General features: G+C 36.1%; 1 protein-coding gene and 1 long non-coding RNA gene across 3 annotated transcripts; one reads left to right on the top strand and one right to left on the bottom strand.

The window, feature by feature from the left end:
• Positions 1–753: 753 nt before the first annotated feature.
• Positions 754–2,506, bottom strand: LOC148297192 (uncharacterized). The gene is made up of 3 exons (XR_015826043.1): positions 2,391–2,506; positions 2,239–2,277; positions 754–1,722 (listed from the first exon to the last, which is right to left on the bottom strand). It is a non-coding gene; the product is annotated as an uncharacterized LOC148297192 (long non-coding RNA).
• Positions 2,507–11,555: 9,049 nt separating this feature from the next.
• Positions 11,556–20,075, top strand: LOC110758421 (putative inactive cadmium/zinc-transporting ATPase HMA3). Of its 2 annotated transcripts, none has more exons than XM_021960283.2 (10): positions 11,556–11,702; positions 12,039–12,265; positions 13,742–14,002; positions 16,081–16,178; positions 16,382–16,637; positions 16,750–16,887; positions 17,057–17,384; positions 17,506–17,708; positions 17,856–18,055; positions 18,548–20,075. In XM_021960283.2, the coding sequence occupies exons 2-10, from the start codon at positions 12,058–12,060 to the stop codon at positions 20,021–20,023; spliced, it is 3,168 nt and encodes a 1,055-aa protein (XP_021815975.1). In that variant the 5' UTR covers positions 11,556–11,702; positions 12,039–12,057; the 3' UTR covers positions 20,024–20,075. The 2 variants fall into 2 exon arrangements, with proteins under 2 accessions (XP_021815975.1, XP_021815974.1); XM_021960282.2 differs by having other exon boundaries at positions 11,570–11,702; positions 12,033–12,265.
• Positions 20,076–20,612: the final 537 nt, after the last annotated feature.

The raw sequence follows: 20,612 nt of genomic DNA, 5'->3' as shown, positions 1-20,612 counted from the left end.
AGCGTAGATAAAGATTTGTAAAGCAGCAGAGATAAGGTTTTAAAATTTTGTGTTAAAATTTTGTGACCCACGTTCTCAATCATGCATGATGAGTAGGGCTACTTGTTTATGACCTTTCATTACTTTTACGAAATAATGGAAGCACCACTCAACACAAAGGAAAACAAAAATTCAGACTGAAGAGAAGCTTGAGATTTGAAGGTGTAAATTAAATTCTGGTCGTGAGAATAGAAAAATGTACTCTACCACTAAAGCTATAAGTTTTACGTCCTCATTTCTTTCAATATAACTCCATATTTATTTGAGGAACAAACAAAAAGTTTGCAAAAGTGAACTTTATGGATATTTATTAAATATGCCTCCGATGTTTGCAGGCAGGGGAACAAATATATATTTCGAACCACACTAAAGCATATAGAAAAGGGGGGCCTAAGATGATGTATGTCTTTCATGTATTCAGGCAGGGGAGCAAATATCAATTTAGATAAAGGTCGTCGAGGGTTGATCTGACCACCTTTGACTTTTTTAATTAAATAAAAGACGGTTTAATCTTTTGATAACACTTTCTTTCTTATCGTTCGTATCGTATTCACTTATTTATAAAAATATGGAAGTTAAGATGAAAATGAAGGAGATGCCCTTAAAAGGTTCTTAAGCACGAGGGTAATAAAATGTTTTGGAAATAAGTTAGGTATCATTTCATACCATCCAATGTTAAGAAAAGAAAAAGAAAAAGAGAGAGAGTATAATAATGGTTCCTAAACAAAATACTAGTTTTTAGTTTTTGGAAAGGAGTTAATGAATCTAGCTATGGATCTCTAGGTGATAATAATGGGCAATATCCCACCAATTTGCATGGATATATCCGTAGGATCATAATTGATGGCAAATCGAATCCTGTTTTACAAATTTCAAAAGAATGGATTGATGACACGGATCCACTAAACTTTGTTCGCCCTTCTCCTAAAACTAAAGTACTCTAACGCAGCCAAAGTCAGTGGTTCCTCCAATCACAACTTTTACTATTATCTGCAGTGTTGACGACGGGGAACCAGAAAAGAACATGATACGGGTGTGTGGTGATGTGTAAAAAATCCTTGTATTTAGATATGCATTTGGGTTTTCCCGAATATATGCCATGCGGATTGCCGTGTAAATGTGAGGATTTGGCTAGGGGCGGTGGATTCGTGTGGTGCATTGTGGATAGTACAATTGACGTGTTTGAGTAACCCTATGCTACTTTGTTTAATTAGTTGCGCATGCTGATGATTTGAGAACTTGAACAATTGTTTTTGTTGCATTGCCTTTATATAAAGTGTATTATAGATTATCTTCACACCTAGTGGAGTGTCCTTTATTGGGCAATGGTTGTACATGTTTGAATGCAAGATAGTTTAAATTACTCTAAATTAATTGAATTTATCGGAAGGAGAATTCAAACTTGAGAGAGGAACTAACACTATCCCCGCTAACTGACCTAACCCACACTACCTGTTTTGAATGTTAAATATCTTTTACTTTTTGCAAAGTTTTTATGGACCACCTAATTAATATATATAACTTGCATTCGTCTATTGCTTCACTTGGACCGTAAATTAGGCCTCTGGTTAAAAATGGCTCAATGAGTGCAGCCCCACACAAAATAGACAGGAGTGGAAGAGAGGCAGAACCAAAAAGGAATATCAAGAGCTTGCTCCAACCATTCTCTCGTCATCCATCAAACTGCAAATATTTGTAGATACATCAAACTGCCATTAACCTAACATAAAACATTTTTAAATATTTACATGAAGCTACCTCATGAAGGATACAAGAAGAGTATCCTCTCTTATTTTAAAATTTTTATTTATCTTATTCTGTTGCTGGAATTTGCAATAATATATATCTACCTACCTCATGAAAACGAGATTAAGGAAGAAAAAGAAGGATTTATCGTATGTTGCATGACTACTTTGAAGCAGCAACGAAAACTCCAAAAGAGGAGATAGTTAAATGAAATAAATAACATTATTAAAAGTGTGCCATGAAATGAAAGTTAACAGGTGGCATTCATGTAAACAGGCGGTGGGTAAAGTATGTATTTTTATGATACAACTTAGATGGCAAACTTTCGAGATTTAGACGTGAACACTGGCGTGATGTCAAGTATTGTTGAGTTGTTTATAACGGAGGTGAATTTTGAAAGGTGTTTTCAATATTAAATTATCAATTAAATAAACAAATTATAATTGATCATACCTCGAGTTGTACACAACTTCTTCCTCCTCAAGTTTGCTTCTTACGAATATGGAGAAAGCCAAATCAGAAAAAGAATATATATATCAAGATTATTTTTATAAAAATAAAAAAAATTGGTGTTTGCTCAAGAAAAAAAAACGCATAAAACTTACTTTGGATTGGCGTAGTAATCCTTCATAAAGATAGCTCCCAGTCCCACATAAATAAGGAGTTGTGCAAGAGTTTCATTTTTTTTTTAATCCTTGTTTAAAAAGAAAAGAAAAGGAAAGCATTGTTGTTAAAAGCCCTAGAGTTTAAATCCCTTATTTAAAGCCTTTTATCCTTTTTTATGCGGATTCGGATTCTTTGGTTTGGTTTTCATTGCCATGATGTTAACTTTGTCGTTAGTTGGGTTAGGGTTTTTTTTCTTTTTTAATTAGGAGTCAATTGAATTTTTGTTTGAAGGATGATGTGTCAACTTTTAAGTCCCTTATTAAATTTTAATAAGGTGTCGTATGAAGAACAAAAGTCAAGCAGATCATGATAGAGAAAATCAAAATAGAGGATCCGAATCCTTTTTATGAAGACCTTAGAATGTTGTTAAAGCCCACGAATTGCATTCCATGGTTACGTAGCTGAGCGTTTGTTATATAGAAAGAACAATTCGTGATAAAATTTACTTCTTTATATCTAGAAAAATAAGGTAAAGTGTGCTATACTAATTAATCTCGATAGACAATTCGTGATGGATACCCGTATTGTGATAGAGTGCTTTGCCTGTTCTTTATAAGAGCCAGCCGTACTACGCCAACATATAAAAAACGTTTGGGACATTTTGTCCATTCAATATTCCAAGAAAAAGTTGGAGATGACATAACTATTTGATACCCTTTGCCAATTCAATATTCCAAGAACCTTTGGGACATTTTGTCCTAGTATATGTTAGCATATTCCTGTCAATAAGGTTGTGGATCTCTAAGAATACCAATATTCAGTATTCCACAGATGGACATATAATTATATTCTAGATTTGGTAAGAGAAACGAGAGAAAACTTAAAGCGAAAGTTTGGTGTTCTGGGTTTGGACATGATCATATCAGTGAGTTTCGATATACTCTTTCCATAATACTGATTTTGGGACAATAAACAAATCAGTTATGGCTTCATGAATGTGGGCTGTTCATATGGTAGCGAAGCTTAATCTAAGTAGAAGTGTGCCGACCAGGGTCGGCCCTGGGGTGGTGCAAGTGGCGCCACCGCACATGGCCCCGAAAAAAAATTTCTTTATATTATATATATATATATATATATATATATTATTGTTATTATAAGAATTGTATATATAATATAGCAGGCTAAGTGTTTGATTCTTATTGAAGTCAATCAATTGCCTTTTTATATTTTTTTTGGGCATTATAACAAGCTTTACATAATTATAAAATAAATAAAAAATCGAAACACCTTTAAAAAACGGGAAACATCGAAGGTAACCACCAGAAGGAGTATATATATCCCGCAAAGACTTTCTACTCCTCCCCTATCGTTCTTAGAAGAAAAAAAAAGTTTTCTCCTCTAAGAAAAGTACTTTCTTCATTCAAAACAAAACAAAAAAAGCTTCATGACTTCTTCTTTCTCTTAAACTATGATTTTCTAGTAAGTAATCATCATCATTCATCAATCTCTCTTGGTTCTTTTTTCAATCCTTTGAAATTTTTTGTTATTATTTCAATTTCAGGAATTTCAACACTAAAAAGAAAAAACCTTAATTCCTAAATTCATAAAGACCACTCAAAATCAAATAGGCATATTCAAATCTCAATTCAAATTCAGGTATGTATCTAAATTTCAATCTATATATTACATGACTTATTTTATTAAATTATTATCATGTTGATGATTGGTTATATGAGAATATAGTTTTTAGAAATATTTATCTATTTCTTGTTGGGATTTTCTTCCAGGTTATAAGGTTTTGGAATTTTTCTTTGTAATCTAAACATGCCACCTACTAGAAAATACGTTTTTGGATATACAAAACGACTTAGGGCCCGTTTGGTAACGTTTTCGGAGAATGTTTTCTTAGAATATTTTCAAAGAATGAAAACAAGAAAACGAATTTGCATTTTCAGGAAATGAAAATGCATATGGTAGATTAATTAGAAAACATTTTCAGAAAACAAAAACAATGAAAACTTGTCTGGTAGTACAATTTGAAATAATAATATGTGAGTTATTTATGAAAACATTTCTCATGAGAACGAAAACAACTTCTTTCTGTTTTCTACAAGTACACATGAAGTTGTTTTCATTTTATGAAAACATTCTCAGTGTTTTCTGTTTTTGGGTCACTGAACGTGTTTTTGTCTCATTTTTGTTCTCTAAAGATGAAAACAATCCCTTAAAACATTACCGAACGGGCCCTTAGTTAGTCATTACATGTTTATTGATGATGACTTTTAGTTATAAAAAAAATTGTTTATGACATTAAGTTATGGCAAATTTTTATTTATAGTATTTTTCGTATTAGATTATGTGAGGCCCCAATTTAAGTTTCGCACAGGGCCCTCAAAATCTCAGGGACGGCCTGGTGTCGACAAGGACATCAGGCTTCAAAGGGGAGTGAATTTTGGTGACCAAGAGCGGTACCCAATTACAAGATATCGATACTTGGGTGAGGAAAGATGACCATATGACATTTGCCTTAGTAAGACACGTAGTAGGTAAATTCATGTATTTTTTATTGTGAGGATTCACTTTTGAGTTCATAACTTGTCACACGATTGCTCTTTTATACCACACTAAGGGGCACTCACACTGATTTTGTACCCTTATTATTATAAAGAGAGACAAGAACTTGTAATCTTGAGAAAGAAAAAGAATTATTTGTGAAGTAGGGTGAAATGCATTCACATATTATATGCTGCTTTTTGGCACTTGATCAAGTGGTGAATTATTAAGTTGGGCTAGGATGCAAACTATAAGTTTGCACATGTGCCACAATCTTGATCAGAATAGTACAAATTCTAATGCCAGAATCTTGAATGGTGCAATTTCTGGTATGAACCTGAATGGTTCATTTGTTGCTTCTCAAGGAAGGGATGGAGTTATAGCAGCACTAACAGAGGAATTTTGCTGGGCTGTACAACAATGTTAATTCTTCTTTTTGGTTTTGAAACTTAGTTGAAAGAATAATTGTAACCGCGTGTACGGAACAAAGTAGAATAATTTTATGTCCCTCATATCCTCATAATATATTCTCAAATGTGTGAATTGCTGTCAAAGAAGAACTTCTATGCTCGTATAGTTGATTTGTTGAAAATTAAAATATTCGTTTCCTACCATCATAGAAGAATAGCACCCCAAGCAAGGGCGGACCTACGAAGGGGCTCAACTGGGCTTAGCCCAGTACTGGTTTTGTACTTTAGTCTTTATTGTACAACAAATCCACTATAATTAAATATTAGCCCACTTTTCTTTTAGAATTCAGCATATCCTAACCATGCAAATCAAATTTTATTTTCTTCTACCCATTGAAATCCTACCATATTTTCTATAATAAAAAATATAAATTCCTACCATATAATATTAATTAGCCCAAAAATTCCTGATTATAAAAGAGAGTAAGGGATCTAGATGGGCTTTGGGTTGAGGGTGATGACCTCCCTCATACTTTTATTAAGGCTTTCAAACTTAGATTCACGGCAGAACATGCACCAAATCATCATTTGATGACGGAGTTTCTCCAAGTGATTGAGCCTTGTGCCACGAGTCTAGATAACGTGAATCTTTTGGCTCTTGTTTCAGATTTTGAACTGGAGTGTGCCATAGTGTATAAGGCCTCTTAAAGCACCTAACCCGAATGGGTTGAAAGCAGTCTTTTATCAAAAATGCTGGGATAATACTAAGCAAATGGTTAAAAACTTAGTCAACGAGTTTCTTTCCAATAATATTCCTTTGCAGGATGTCAATCACACCAATATAGCTCTCATTCCTAAAGTAGCTTCTCCTGAGACTGTTAATCATTAGAGCATGTCCACCCATAAGGGCTAAGTCTAGGGCAAGGGCAAGCAAGGGCTGCCACTATTCACGTGAATAGTGTCAGCCTTGCCATTTGTGGTTCCACCCATGAGGGCTAAGTCAAGGGCAAGTCTAAGGCAAGAAAGGAAAAAAATATTATGCAACAAAATATAAACAATTTAGAAAGTGAATAAAATTGTTATGTATTTATAGGGAAAGCATCTATAATTTTTTGGTATTTAAAAAAAAAAAATTGAAATTTTTTTGGATTTTTTAAATATTTTTTTGCTCGCTGACGTCACAAAACTCGGGCTGAAGCCCAGGCGAAACCTGCCCTTGGGCTTGCCCGGGCTGGTGGGACCCAGGCGAAACTAGGCTGCAGGCTGCAGCGCTGGAGGGCCAAACCTTGCCCTGGGGGGCCTTTTGCCCGGTTTGGTGGGCTGCGCTGGAGATGCTCTTATAGGCCAATTAGTTTATGTAATGTTTCGTATAATCACTAAAATCCTTGTTAGTCGACTAAGGGCCATTCTTTCGAAGTGTATATCCAAAAACTAGGGAGCTTTTGCTCCTGGAAGATCCATTTTTGACAACATTCTCATCGCTCATGAATTATTCCATGATTTCAAACGTAAGAAAAGTACCTGGGGAGCTATGGCTATTAAGCTTGACCTTGAAAAGGCTTATGACCTTCTTGACTGGGGGTACATTGGAGGCTACCTGTCTCAATTTGGTTTTAGTATTGATTGTTGTGATTGAATCATGAATTGTGTCTCTAGTACTTCCTTCTCCTTTCTAATTAATGGATCTCCCTATGGCCACTTCAATGCTTCTAGGGGATTTCGGCAAGGAGATCCTTTATCTCCTTATATTTTTATTTTGTGTATGGAGCCTTTTATTAGGCACTTTAATAATCTTGCTAAGAATCCTAAAGCTAATATGGGTTTTCTCTCTTCCCCTGAAGGCGACCGAATTTCTAATCTGGTTTTTGCTGATGACTGTCTTATTTTTGCCTGGGAAATTGATGTGGCTGCCAGAAATATCAACTCATTATTAGATAATTTTTCTAAAGTCTCAGGACAGAAAATTGACTTGCATAAGTCCACTATTTATTTCTCTGGTAATGTTCATTCCCAAGTGAGAGCTGCTCTAAGTAACCTTCTGCTGATTCAACATAAGGCCATTTTAGGTCGTTACCTTGGCATACACAATATCATTTTTTTGGAAAGATCCAGCTAATGCCAAACTGATGATAGAAAGAATCCGCTCTAAGTTTGCCTGTTGGAAGGCCCAAACAGTTTCTTGGAAAGATATTTGTTTGCCTAAAAATTTAGGGGATCTAGGGGTTAGATATGCTGCTCATTTTAACAAGGTAGCTTTAGCAAAATTAGGCTGGATTTGCTTGACTGATCCTTCCAATTGGTGGGCTCAGATTATGGATAAGAAGTACTTAAGTAAGAACTACTTTCTCTCTGTTGAGAAAAAGACTTCTCATTCTTTGACTTGGAAGGCCATCCTTGATGCTCGAACAATGCTTCACAAAGGTATAAGATGGATTGTAGGTAATGGGCAATCCATTCCTTTTTGGACTGCAAATTGGGTCTTCCCTTTTCCTTTGTTAGATTTAATTCCTGTTTTCCATAGAAGTAATCTCAATTTGAATGCTAAAGTTGCAGATTTTATTCAGAACTAGGTTTGGCAGCGTGATAAACTCCTTCAAGAGGTTGATGAAGATATTCTAGAGAAAATTCTAACTATTCCTCTCCCTTTGTCTCTTCTACAGGATGAGTTAATTTGGGGGCCCAACCCTAATGGGAAGTTTTCTATCAAATCTGCTTATAATTTACAATTACAGGATGAGCCAATCCTTCCTAAAGCTTTGTTACTAAAGAAAATGTGGAGTTTAACTCTGCCCTCTAAAGTCAAGCTCTTTTCTTGGTTATTCATTCGAAAAAGATTACAAGTTAGAAGTCATATATACAAATATTTACCTCATATCAATCCATGATGCCCTCTCTGTAATGATCATGTGGAGACTATTAATCACTTATTTTTTGAATGCCAGTTTGAAGCTAAAATATGGAGGTGTACTTCAGTAATCCCTACGCCTTCACACCAGAATTTTGATGGTATTGGGTGGTTAGCTATGCTCCCACACACGAGGGATAAGGATGGCCAGAATATTCTTTCTAAAGCTCTTCTCCTCTGCTGGCAAATTTGGGAAGCTCGGAACAATTGTGTTTTCAAAGATATTGCCCTTCATCCGGTTAGAGCCCTTAATGTTGCTAGTCAGAATGGTCTGGACTATTGTAAAATCAATTCCATTGCTCTCTTACCCATATCTACCGTGAGCAAAATCGTGATGCTGATCTTCTGGCTACCAAAAGCTATGATCTCCCTCTTGGACCTCATATTTTTGACTCGGAGCCTGCCTTTCTTAGTACTGTCCTTACTGCTGATACTAGCAATGTGGCTAGTCCTCGTTTAATTCCCTTATAGTTGCTGTTTCTTTGTTTGGGCGTTAGCCCTCCTTTGCACCAAAAAAAAAAAAAAAAGGTGAGCTTGCTATCAAGTGGAAACCGCCACCCTTAGATTGGATAAAATTGAATTTTGATGGCTCGATGCGTGGTAACCTGGCTGCTACTGGTTTTGTTATCCGTGATTGGAATGGAAATGTTCGGCTAGCAGGAGCCAAGAACTCAGGTCAAGTGTCGATTACTATTGAGGAGTGTCTGGCGCTTCGGGATGGCCTGGCCCATGCAATCTACAATGGTTGGCGTAAAGTTATGGTTAAAGGAGACTCCAAACTCATCATTAACTGTATCAACCAAAAAGCTTCGGTCCCTTGGAGTATACATCTCTTTGTGCAAGATATAAGGTGCTGAGTTCCTACTGTGAAGAGGTTTCTTTCCAGCATGTCTTTCGAGAAGCTAACTTCACTACTGATGCTTTAGCTAATTTAGGTAATAATCTTAACCCTTCCCACCTTTGGGAGCAGGGGCTTCCTTTAAGTTGCTCTACTCCGTTTTATTTTGATTTAGTTAGGCCTGCGTGCCCTCGTGGTTTCTAGTTTTTTTCTATATATATATATATATATATATATAAAGATCTCCCAAAAAAAAATATTAGCCCATCCCTAGAAAAATTTATGGGTCTGCCATTGACCCCAAGTGCACCATGATCGGATACGCCTGTGATATGTGGTGTATACTAAACATGTTAATTTTGATTAACCTTGTATAATAATAACTATGATACAATTAAGAAATAACTCATAAATCATTAATGGACTAGTGTACAACGATTAACATTAATTAGAAAGAACAAAAATTATGTTTTTTTACGCAAAAAGAAATTACAAAGAGGATCCTCTAGGAATCCCCAAAGGATGATTATCTTCATTGAAAAATACACAAAAATGATATTTTTAGTATAGAATTACTATGGCCATGGGCGGAACCACTATATAGGCTCCAGTGGGCTGTAGCACAGTGATGATTTTGGTTTTAAAAAAATTCAAACCTATATAAGCCAGTATCTTAACCTAAAAATAAATAAATAATACACAATTTTATATATTGGCAACACCAATACGCATAGTCAGAGGTTTTTCACGATTGTATATGGTGTCAAAGACTATCCCAACACCAATAACCCACAATAAGGGTAAAGTCCTTAGCTCTAACTCTCCAATTTTATTTTATTTCATTGATTTGTCTCCAAAAAAGAACCATTTTTCTAAATGAAATTATTCCTTTCGTGAATAATATGGCTCTAATTCCATTTTGTTTTTCTTGTGTTTATAACTAGCGTGATTTATACTAATATATACTTTTATTTATATAAAGTCTATAGAAATTGTAAGTAAAAAAAAAAACGATAATTGAATTTTAAGCTAATAAGTATAGCAAACCCATCCGCTGAAAAATTCCTGGTTGCCCTTGACTATGGCACCACTTACTTCTGTTGATGCAGGCATTTAGATGAAGAGAAGGGAAGTGTTAGGTATAGCACTAGCGCAATTACGATATAAAATTTTACGCCCAAACTGCTTCATTGGTTAAAGGTCACGTTTGGTATCCCTATCGTAAAACTTTTACAAGGAGATATCAGCTGTGCATAACATCAGATACCTGAAAGGGAAAGTGCGCTACTCACCGGGTCTTTTTCTTAGAATTCTAGCTTGTAAATGGTTGCTTTAGAAGTAGGCCTCATAATTGGGCAGAAAACAACTGCTTCGAGTTTTAAAAGATTATAAAAAAGATTATACGTATATGTTTGAAAAAATAGTTTCAATATTAAAAGTAAATTAATTTTGTTTTTATTTTTTCATCTAGGTCAAAGCTGAAAAGTGAAACAAAAGTAAACACCCAAGAGGACAAAAACTACACAAAATGCATGCACATGACATTTGTTTTCTACCAAAATCAAATTTCCTATGTATTTTTTTACGGGTACCATTTTTAAAGAAACTTGATGCCAGAAGAGCTCGGTCAAATACACTTTTGAGGCTAACATCAAAAAGGAAAAAGACAAGCAAAAGAAAAAGTAGCAAAGAGAGGACAATATTTTTTTTTACAATTGAAAATTATTAAGGTATTTCAATTAGATAGCGAAGTTTGAGGTGGTAATTTGGTATCTGGAGCAGTTAAATAAAATTATTTGGGGAATCTCACAATGAAATGGTACAATATATTTATATATTTAAAATTTCAATATGGTTGAGCACATATACCTAGGCTATTAAAACAAGCATTTATATGTGTGGATTCACATGTGGATTCCATATTTTTCCCCCCAATTGATTCTCCACTATTTGTGTCTCACCCACAATAGAAAGGTGAAACAATTATTCCAACCAAGGAAAGATTGTTTTAGTTGGGAGAATTCTTCATTAATATCAGATATCTTAGAGCATCCGCAATGATGCTTTCTATTTCTTAGCTAAAATTTTGCTAAAAATAAAGAAAGCTATTTTAGGAGCTCTCTAAAAAATTTCAACTCCAACCATACTCCCTAATTTGGAGAGTCATAAATGCTATAACTCTTTTTTGATTGGTCCATCTCTATTAAAAAATAAAATAAAAAATAATTAGCATTAAATAAATGTTTGAAATACTTATTAAATAAGGCAGCATTAAATTATAGGGAGCCACTAGAAGTACTTTCTCTCTCCTCAAATTTAGGAGCTCCTAAAGGACTCCCTATTTTAGGAGGTGGATAGGGAGCATGGTTGGAGTTGCATTTTTACAATTCCTCCCTAAAATTTGTCTAAGGAGGTGATTTATGGAGCCCATTGCGGATGCTCTTACTGTGTACAAGTCTTTATAAGTTACATTCCTTCTCTATTCTTAAATGAACCCAACCCACCACAGCTTCCATCTACTTATTAAAACTTCCAACCCCTGCATCTTGCTGCTCACTCTGAATTCAAAGCTTCAAGAAACTCCAAGCCTTCCATTAGCTACAAGGTGGTTGTTTTTTACCAGCCCTCTTCAGTTCTTCATTTTGAGTTTTGAATTTGATCTTCTATCATTGAGAATATACAACTTGGTTTTGGTTTTCTACTTCTACCTTCACAAGTCACCATCTTTCTTTCACAACTCTCTCTCTCTCTCTCTCTCTCTCTCTCTCTCTCTCTCTCTCAGACAAATAATTTCTGACCCTTTGATTTGCAGAACTTTAATTTTTACAAAATAGTTTAGCACAAATTTTGTTCCATGCTCTGCCAATGGCCATGCTGGAAGAAGAATAAACCCAACAGAAAAAGTAATTATTTCTCATTCTTATGTCCTCTGTAGTTGCAGAAGTTGGTAGAAAATCATTATGGCTGCCCAAGACAAGGACAAGGCAGCAGCCAAAAAGTTTCAGAAAAGCTACTTTGATGTGCTGGGGTTGTGCTGTTCATCAGAAGTTCCTCTGGTTGAGAATATCCTGAAGCCACTTGAAGGTGTGAAAGAGGTGTCAGTAATTGTGCCTTCTAAAACTGTCATTGTTGTCCATGACAGCCTCCTCATTTCCCAGATTCAAATTGGTAAGTATCCAAATAATTAATTTTCTCTCGAGTTAATGTTGTTTTTGTTCCATTAATTGTAACAAGTGCTGCTTGATTTTCAAGGCTCTTGCCTGTCCAATCACCATAGAGCCCTGCAATACCCCATGGGCCACAGATGGGACTAGGACCTTTTCCTGTCTTCTTAATCATGATTGTTACAAATCCTTAACATTTTTCCTTCTTCATTAATACGCGCGCGAGTGAGCTGTTTTCAGTCATTGATTGAGACCCTATACGTTGCCTCTCTAGCGTGAGCAAGCGACCTATACGTTGCCCTCTCTTTAATATATTTGTGCCATTTTGTGGTAGATTTCTGGTATTGCTTGCACAACAAAAATCAAACGGTTCGACGAAAAAGAAAAAAAAGGGAAGAAAGAAAGTCGGTGGCCATGTAACTCTTGGTGCGGTAGTAGTGATTGGTGAATCGGCAAGAAAAGAGAGAGGAGGATGACGCTTTTTAGATGCTTTATTGCTTTACCCAACTTTCATATACGTACTATTTGCTTTTCAAATTATTTAAAATAAAGTTTGCATTTTTCTTAAAACTTGTGCAATTATTTTGATGATTGGTTTGTAGCAAAAGCATCTTTTGCATTGTGAAACCCCCCCATCAACTTTTGTTGTACGTAACTGTTCTCAATCTTTGTTCTTTTTTAACTTCTTTGTACGTTAAAGATTAGCTTTTGATTGGTGATTATTCTTCGTACGTTTTTACCTACTTATTGCTCCATGTATAATATTAATTGTTAGATATCTCACACCCTTGGTGTGAGTCTTGACTATAGTTACAAGGCAAAATTTTAGAAGAAAAAAAAAATATTTAGGATATTTATTCACGGAAAGTTATTTGTATCTGTACACTCGTCACACTGTGCCGACTCTTAAAAGAGTTGTGTGAGATCACTTTGTATCGTGCGTGACCCACACCTAATTTATAGGAGAATTCACTTGCCACGGTGATCTCAATTACTTGCGGAGAGATAGAGCTTAGAAAAGCTAAAACTGCTTTCAGATAACTAAAAGTACTTATTGCTTTATTTAGCAGAAAATTTTTACAAAATTATTACTTGGAAACTCTTTTATGAAGAAACACTTTCCGACAAGCGTATAATCACATTTCTGGTAGTTGAAGAAATTAATACGACAACGAAACCTACATTTAATTATATTTTATGGATAAATACGGCACATCAAATAATTTAAACAATATCATATTTTGTGGACCAAAATGCCCTTGTTAAAAGACAATGAAAACCATTTTCTTTCTTTTTCTATTTTCTCTTTAAAATTTTAATTTTGTTCTCTGTAATTACATGTATTTTTCTGATTATCCCGATGATAATCAGATGTTTATATTGTGAGATTGTGAAACTGAATCATTAATCAGAATTGATTTTCAAATTCACATGTATTCAATATTCTCATAATTAATTTATGGGTTCTTGATGACGGCAGTTAAGGCATTAAACCAAGCAAGGCTAGAAGCAAATGTGAGATTGTATGGGGCAGAGGACAATTTCAAGAAAAAGTGGCCAAGTCCATATGCAATCGCCAGTGGCGTGCTACTTTTGCTATCATTTTTGAAGTATGCATATCGGCCATTGGGGTGGTTGGCTCTTGGAGCGGTGGTCGTTGGCATTTTCCCCATTGCCATGAAAGGCGTGGCGGCCATTCGGCATCTTAGGCTAGACATCAACATTCTTGTTATCGTTGCTGGTACGTCAAATTTTTAACATTAATATTTTCTTTTCTTTTTCCATTGCATTTTACATATTATGTTTTACTTAGTCAGTAATATTAGCATTATTAATGATACATTCACTTAGTACATATGGTTAGGCCAGTTTTTTTTTTTTTATATAAAAGAATAGTTAGACCAGTTGGTCGGAATAGCGAACCCGGCTCTTTTTTACATCAAATTCAAATCATGATTATGATCAAAAGCTTGGTATAACATGGGATAAATCAAACTTGGTTTCCCTTTAAATTATTGGTCAAACTAATATTATTTGTACACTACTAAAGTTGGGTCCGCTGCTTTATAATAGTGTTTCTTTGCAAATTACAAGATTGTTCATTTTTACAAAATGGACTTCCAAAATTGGTTCCCCACACCCCCACACCGCCACACCGAACTAACCAAAACCCCATCTATTTTTTTTTCCTTTTTTTCTTTTTTGTCTTGGGTTATATCCAAAACTCCATCTTTTTTATTTGGCTTTTTGTTGAAAAAAATTGCAACACATCAGAATTCCCTTAGCAAAGATATCTTTAATTTGTGAATGGCAATCCAAACGTCACGTTTACGCAGTACATGATTTTGATGATGCATGCAACAAATACCTAAATTTATGTAGTCCTTGGCCTTTTGCACTTTGAATGGATATGCATAGTATATAGGTCGAAGAGTCCGAATGGATTTTGTCAAAAGTATCAGTTTTCGTGTCTGTTTTTCCTATCAGCAGATGACATATTCTGCTTCCCCATTTCTTGTTAGGCTTGAAGTCTAATAATTTCGTTGGCCCATCTAGCTCATGTTTTGGCATTCCATTTTTGTTGATGCCTAACCTCTTGGCTCTCCATTTCGTGCCCCATATGTTTTGACTAGCTTAGCTACCTGCCTAATTTAGTCCTCTATTGCATTTCCTACTCCTACTTTCATCACCTCATTGAATTCCATTTCGTTGCATTTGTTTTTTTTACTCTCTCTCTCTCTCTCTCTCATGTGGCTTGTAATATATAGAAAAAAAATATACCGAAGATAGACAAAATAACCAACATTGAAAATCATTTAATTTGGCTAAAAAAAGCAAAGCAGTTAGATAAAAAAAAATTAGCGGGCCAATCAGTTCTTAGTTTCCAAGATGGTAAATTTAAGTGGAGTTTACTTTCGAAGATGGTAGTTTTAGAAAATTGGAACAGTTTTATGTACCTTTTTTTGTGTGAGAAAGAACAGTTTTATGGGTTATTTTTATAAGATTAATTTAATTGTTATGGTGTAATATCAAATATAAAAGAACCCATAATTTTATTTTTTATTTTGACTAATAAATTGCATGCCCTTGCTGGAAGCCAAATTAAATAATCTATTCAGTTCATTAGTTGATCATTAGGCTATTTGAAAGGTTGATCGTCTAGTAACTTAGAGCAGTTCCAGCAACAGCCTGTTGCCACGGCAGGACAGGGCCCAAGTGCAGTTTTGGAGTTCCGGCCGGCCTAAGCTGCCTGGGTAGCAGCTGGGTCCCAGCAAATCAGGCCAGCCCAAAGGCAAAACCAACCTGGGTTGTTGCCTGAGTTTGCTTATGTCAGCGATGATGTCAACAATGGAAAAAAATCTATAAATTTCAGATTTTTAAAAATAAATACTTAGTCATATTCTTCACTTCCCACTTCAAAACTCTATACAAAATCCTCTCCTTGTATCTCATGTGAATAGTGGTTGCCATGGCAATGGGTGGAAACACACCTTGCTTTTTGCAAGGGCTGCCACTATTCACGTGAATAGTATCTGCCCTTGCCTCCCCTTGCCCTTTGCCATGGCAAATGAGTGGAAGTGCTCTTAGCCTCAGGATGAAATCATGGGGTACATAACTCTTGGCCAAACCTTAATGCTATATCTAGAATTTGCAGGAAAAATATTAGATGCTTGAAGAAATGTACAATACTTTATTTGTGTTTGTTTGTATATCTATATAGATAATAGCTCTGTTTTTTTTTTCTTTTTGGTTCATAGGTGTTAGTTTGTTATATACTAGTATTGGTAACTGATACATGATGTAACGTTCTTTTCACAGTGATTGGGACAATTGCTTTGAATGACTATATGGAAGCTGGAACTATTGTCTTTCTGTTCACCATTGCAGAGTGGCTTGAGTCAAGGGCAGGTCACAGGGTTAGCATAAAACTCATCCTTCTCTTGTAATCTTGCATAGTGCTTTATGACTTTCCAACATTTGCCCCCATTGCTTCTTGACTAGAGAATAAATCAATCTTTTTATGAAACATTTAAGAAGGAACCTCATTTCATGCCCTTATCACCATGTTTGAAAGACCAATAATTTAAGATTGTAAATTCCGATCATCCTATGTACTCAGGCGAAAGCCGTGATGTCGTCGTTGATGAGCATGGCTCCTCAAAAAGCAATCTTAGCAGAAACTGGTGAGGTTGTGGATGTCGACGAGGTCAAGTTGAACACAACTGTTGCTGTTAAGGCTGGTGAAGTTATCCCAATTGATGGGATAGTTGTTGAAGGCAAAGGTGAAGTGGATGAGAAGACACTAACTGGAGAATCCTATCCAGTTGCCAAAGAAAAGGACTCAACTGTTTGGGCTGGCACCATCAATCTCAATGGTAACATAAATCTCATTCCCTCCTTCCCTCCCTCTATCAGAAGATGAACAATAAAGAGTTATGTTTATTTTCTGTTTCCTTTTTCCTGACAAATCTGGTTTTTCTTTTAAAGGTTACCTTAGTGTGAAAACTACAGCCTTAGCTGAAGACTGCGCCGTTGCTAAAATGGCAAAACTTGTGGAAGAGGCTCAAAACAGCAAAACCAGAACTCAGAGATTCATTGACAAATGTGCAAAATTTTATACCCCAGGTTAGTGTACTTTCTATGCATTTGATCTCCTGGTCTTAGAAATTATGTTATGGAAACTTCCATATATTTCTTTTTCTCTTTTCTACTATTAACCAATTTCCCCTGTTCTTTTAATACTTAAAAGCATGCAAACAGTTCCACTCATACATTTCCTGGTGTCGTTCTGCAGCCGTCCTAGTCATATCTGTTTCTATGGCCGTGATTCCAGCGGCATTGCATGTCCATAATTGGAGCAAATGGTTTCACTTAGCTTTGGTTGTGTTAGTGAGCGCATGTCCATGTGCTCTCATCCTCTCTACACCTGTTGTGACTTTCTGTACCCTTACAAAAGCGGCAACGTCTGGTCTTCTAATCAAAGGGGGTGACTACATTGAGATTCTGGCTAAAGTCAAGATCATGGCTTTTGACAAAACTGGTACAATAACAAGTGGTGAATTTGTGGTGATGGATTTTCAGTCTCTTCGTGATGACATTAGCTTGAACACAATGCTTTACTGGTACAGACTACAACTCTTATTCGTCAACATACTGGAAAAAAACACAAACAAAACTCTGTTTTACATTGCTTCACAGTTCATATTGGTTAGTCTGTTAATATTTCTCAAAATTTGTTTGAAGGGTTGCAAGCATTGAGAGGAAGTCAAGTCATCCAATGGCAGATGCACTGGTTGACTATGGAAGATCGCATTCGGTTGAGCCAAAACCTGAAAATGTGGAGGAGTTTCAAAATTTTCCTGGGGAAGGCATTCATGGGAAAATTGATGGACAAGATATCTATATTGGAAACAGAAAAATAGCTTTGAGAGCTAATTGTGAAACAGGTGAATGCCATTAAATTCTTTTTTTGCAGAACTACAAACAGAAACCTCCAATTAGTGCAAGTAGTGCGTATATCTATTAAGCTGTGTATTTTTCTTCATGTTTTTTCTTTCTGGATCTCTCATCATTAGTTCTTTTTGAAATTTCAGTTCCAACCATTGAAGGTGGTAAGGGTGGGAAGACCATTGGATACATATACTCTGGAGGAACCCCTGCCGGAATCTTTACAATATCTGATACTTGTCGATCTGGGGCTGCAGAGGCTTGCAGGGAACTGAAGAAGTTAGGCATTAAAACAGCTATGCTCACAGGAGATAGTCATGCTGCAGCATTGCATACAAATGAGCAGGTGCATTATTTCTAATTTTCTACCCTCATTACATATATCCACACACGAGCGCGCGCGCACACATACCTAGTCTTCATTATAGCCACTTGGATTCGCATGTTTTAGGGTGATGGATCTATCTAATGCCTGAACCAAACTGGAATGCTTTTATGTTTTATTTATCCTTTGTTAGTGTTTTGCTTACCCTCTTGGTTGATGTCTTTCTACCCATTCAATAAGTCTTTTGGGTTTGCCTAATCTAGTGTAACTGTTGTCCATAGATGATCATTGAATTTGCAGTAATGTCTTGTTAACTGAATCAATTCAAGGAACAAATGGAAAGCTCAGTTGCTATGAATTATTTCGGGCAATGAACCTCCATTTGCAGCCAAAACTGATTTGTTAAAATTTGCTATGCTGTGATTGAACTCAGTTAATGGATCACTTTATTATTTCTTTTCAAATTAAGAAAAAATTAGCTAATTAAGAGTAGAAAATTTATCTGATGTGCAGCTTAAGCAAGCTCTTGAGGTAGTCCATGCAGAACTTCTACCTGAAGACAAGGCAAGAATCATTACAAAATTTAAGACAGAAGGAAGTACAGTGATGGTCGGAGATGGTATCAACGATGCCCCAGCTTTAGCTACAGCTGATATCGGTATCTCAATGGGCATTTCCGGATCAGCCCTTGCTCAAGAAACTGGGAACATAATTCTACTGTCAAATGACATTAGAAAACTAGCAAAAGCAGTCAAGCTTGCCAGAAGAGCTAATAGAAAAGTGATTCAGAATGTGGTTTTGTCAATCACTACTAAGGTTGCAATCCTTGCACTGGGATTTGCAGGTCATCCACTTGTTTGGGCTGCAGTTCTTGCTGATGTTGGGACATGCATGCTTGTGATCCTCAACAGCATGCTACTTTTAAAAGGAACCCAAAAGCATGGAGGCAAATGTGGAAAAAATTCTTCTGCGCTACATGCTCATAAACATGGAAGCCATGGACGTAGCCACTCTCACAAAAATCAGCATTGTTGCTCTGAGAGCAAAGCTGTAAAAGCCTGCAAGCCTCAAAAGTGTTCTTCTCAGAAGTGTGGATCAGAATGCCAACCTAGTCCTTTGAATTCGAGCTTTCCCGGTAATCATAAGCACAATGATGACTTACATGAGGCAAGGCATTGTGATGGAGCAAGCTGCATGAAACTCAATCGTGATCTGGAGTCACAGAACAAACACAACCATGGTTGTTCAAGCCCTCACAATTTGAGCTCATGTGCAGAAGATGGTTGCACAGACTTGGTTGGAAGTCATGGAAATTGTGCAGAAGGTGATAAAATCCATGAGGAAAAACACTGCAACCATTCTACTCTCTTGGAGGAAAACCAAAAACCTATAAGCAATAGTCATTGCCACTCAACCCACTGTGGCAAAGAGCATAGTAGAAATGAAGGTGATGGGCTCCATGAGGCGAATCGCCGCAATCGTTCTGCTTTTCCTTTGAAGGTAAGCAAGAAATCTGCAAGCACTGCTCATCGCCACTCAAGTCACTGTGGCAAAGAGCATGGTACAAAGCAAGGTCATGGACTCCATGGGGCAAAACACTGCAAAAACTTGGCAAGTTTTGGTCATTGCCACCCAACCCATTGTGGCAAATATCATATTGGCAATGAAGCATCAGGAAAATTGGCTGGAACAAGCTGTGATCATCAGCACCACCACCATAATCTAGATGAAAAAACACCTCCTCACACAACCATTGATATCGTACCGCGCAATGACCACACAGAATCATCCCCTACGCACTCTTGCATCAGCTCAGAGACAAGAGAAGAGGAAGCGAGTTGCTCGAAATCGGTGGCAATTCATGCTTGTGTATTAGAGAAGAGAGAAGTAGGAGGGTGCTGCAAAAGCTACATGAAGGAATGCTGTGGTGTTCATGGGCATATTGGGCCTAGCCTTAAGGGTTGTTTATCAGAAATAACTACTGAATAGATGTAACTGACTGAAAATAAGATTAGTAATGATATGCTTTCTATTGATGAAATTAAGCATTTAGGAAATTTTTGGTTAAATGGCAAATGGCATGAGAAGAAAGCATAAGCATTCAATGAGTTGAAAATGTTTATATTATATAGTTAGTGTTGTAAATATATGCTTTAAGCAGATGCATATTTTTATCAAGATAGTGCACTGTCACAAATACTTGCTAGCAACAAACACTTTCGCTTTAATAGAAATGTTATGAGAAACACTAACTCACTCTCGGTTTAACGGTTCTTTTATCCTAAATATTGAAAGAGTTTCCAAGATTGAATTTCCTCTCTCCTAATGGAAAAATAAATAAAAATGTTATGAGAATTGGGTCAATACTTCCATTAAATTAAAAAAAAAAAAAATGTTTCCTTAATCCTAATCTCATGATTGACTGCATACCATCAGTGTGATTTAACTAATTTTAGGTGCTTTCCTTTGCTCCCACTCACATGTTTAACATGACAAGATCAAATCTCCAATTGCACTAAATTATGGAAGCCAATCAATGAGGCGCATATAGAATTGAGAATTGACTAAAATTGGTCAC

This window comes from Prunus avium, chromosome 1 (assembly GCF_965620075.1).
Source record: "Prunus avium chromosome 1, drPruAviu1.hap1.1, whole genome shotgun sequence".
Taxonomy (NCBI): Eukaryota; Viridiplantae; Streptophyta; class Magnoliopsida; order Rosales; family Rosaceae; genus Prunus; species Prunus avium.
The sequence above is the reverse complement of the archived record's forward strand: the minus strand, read 5'-3'. Positions and strand labels throughout refer to the sequence as shown.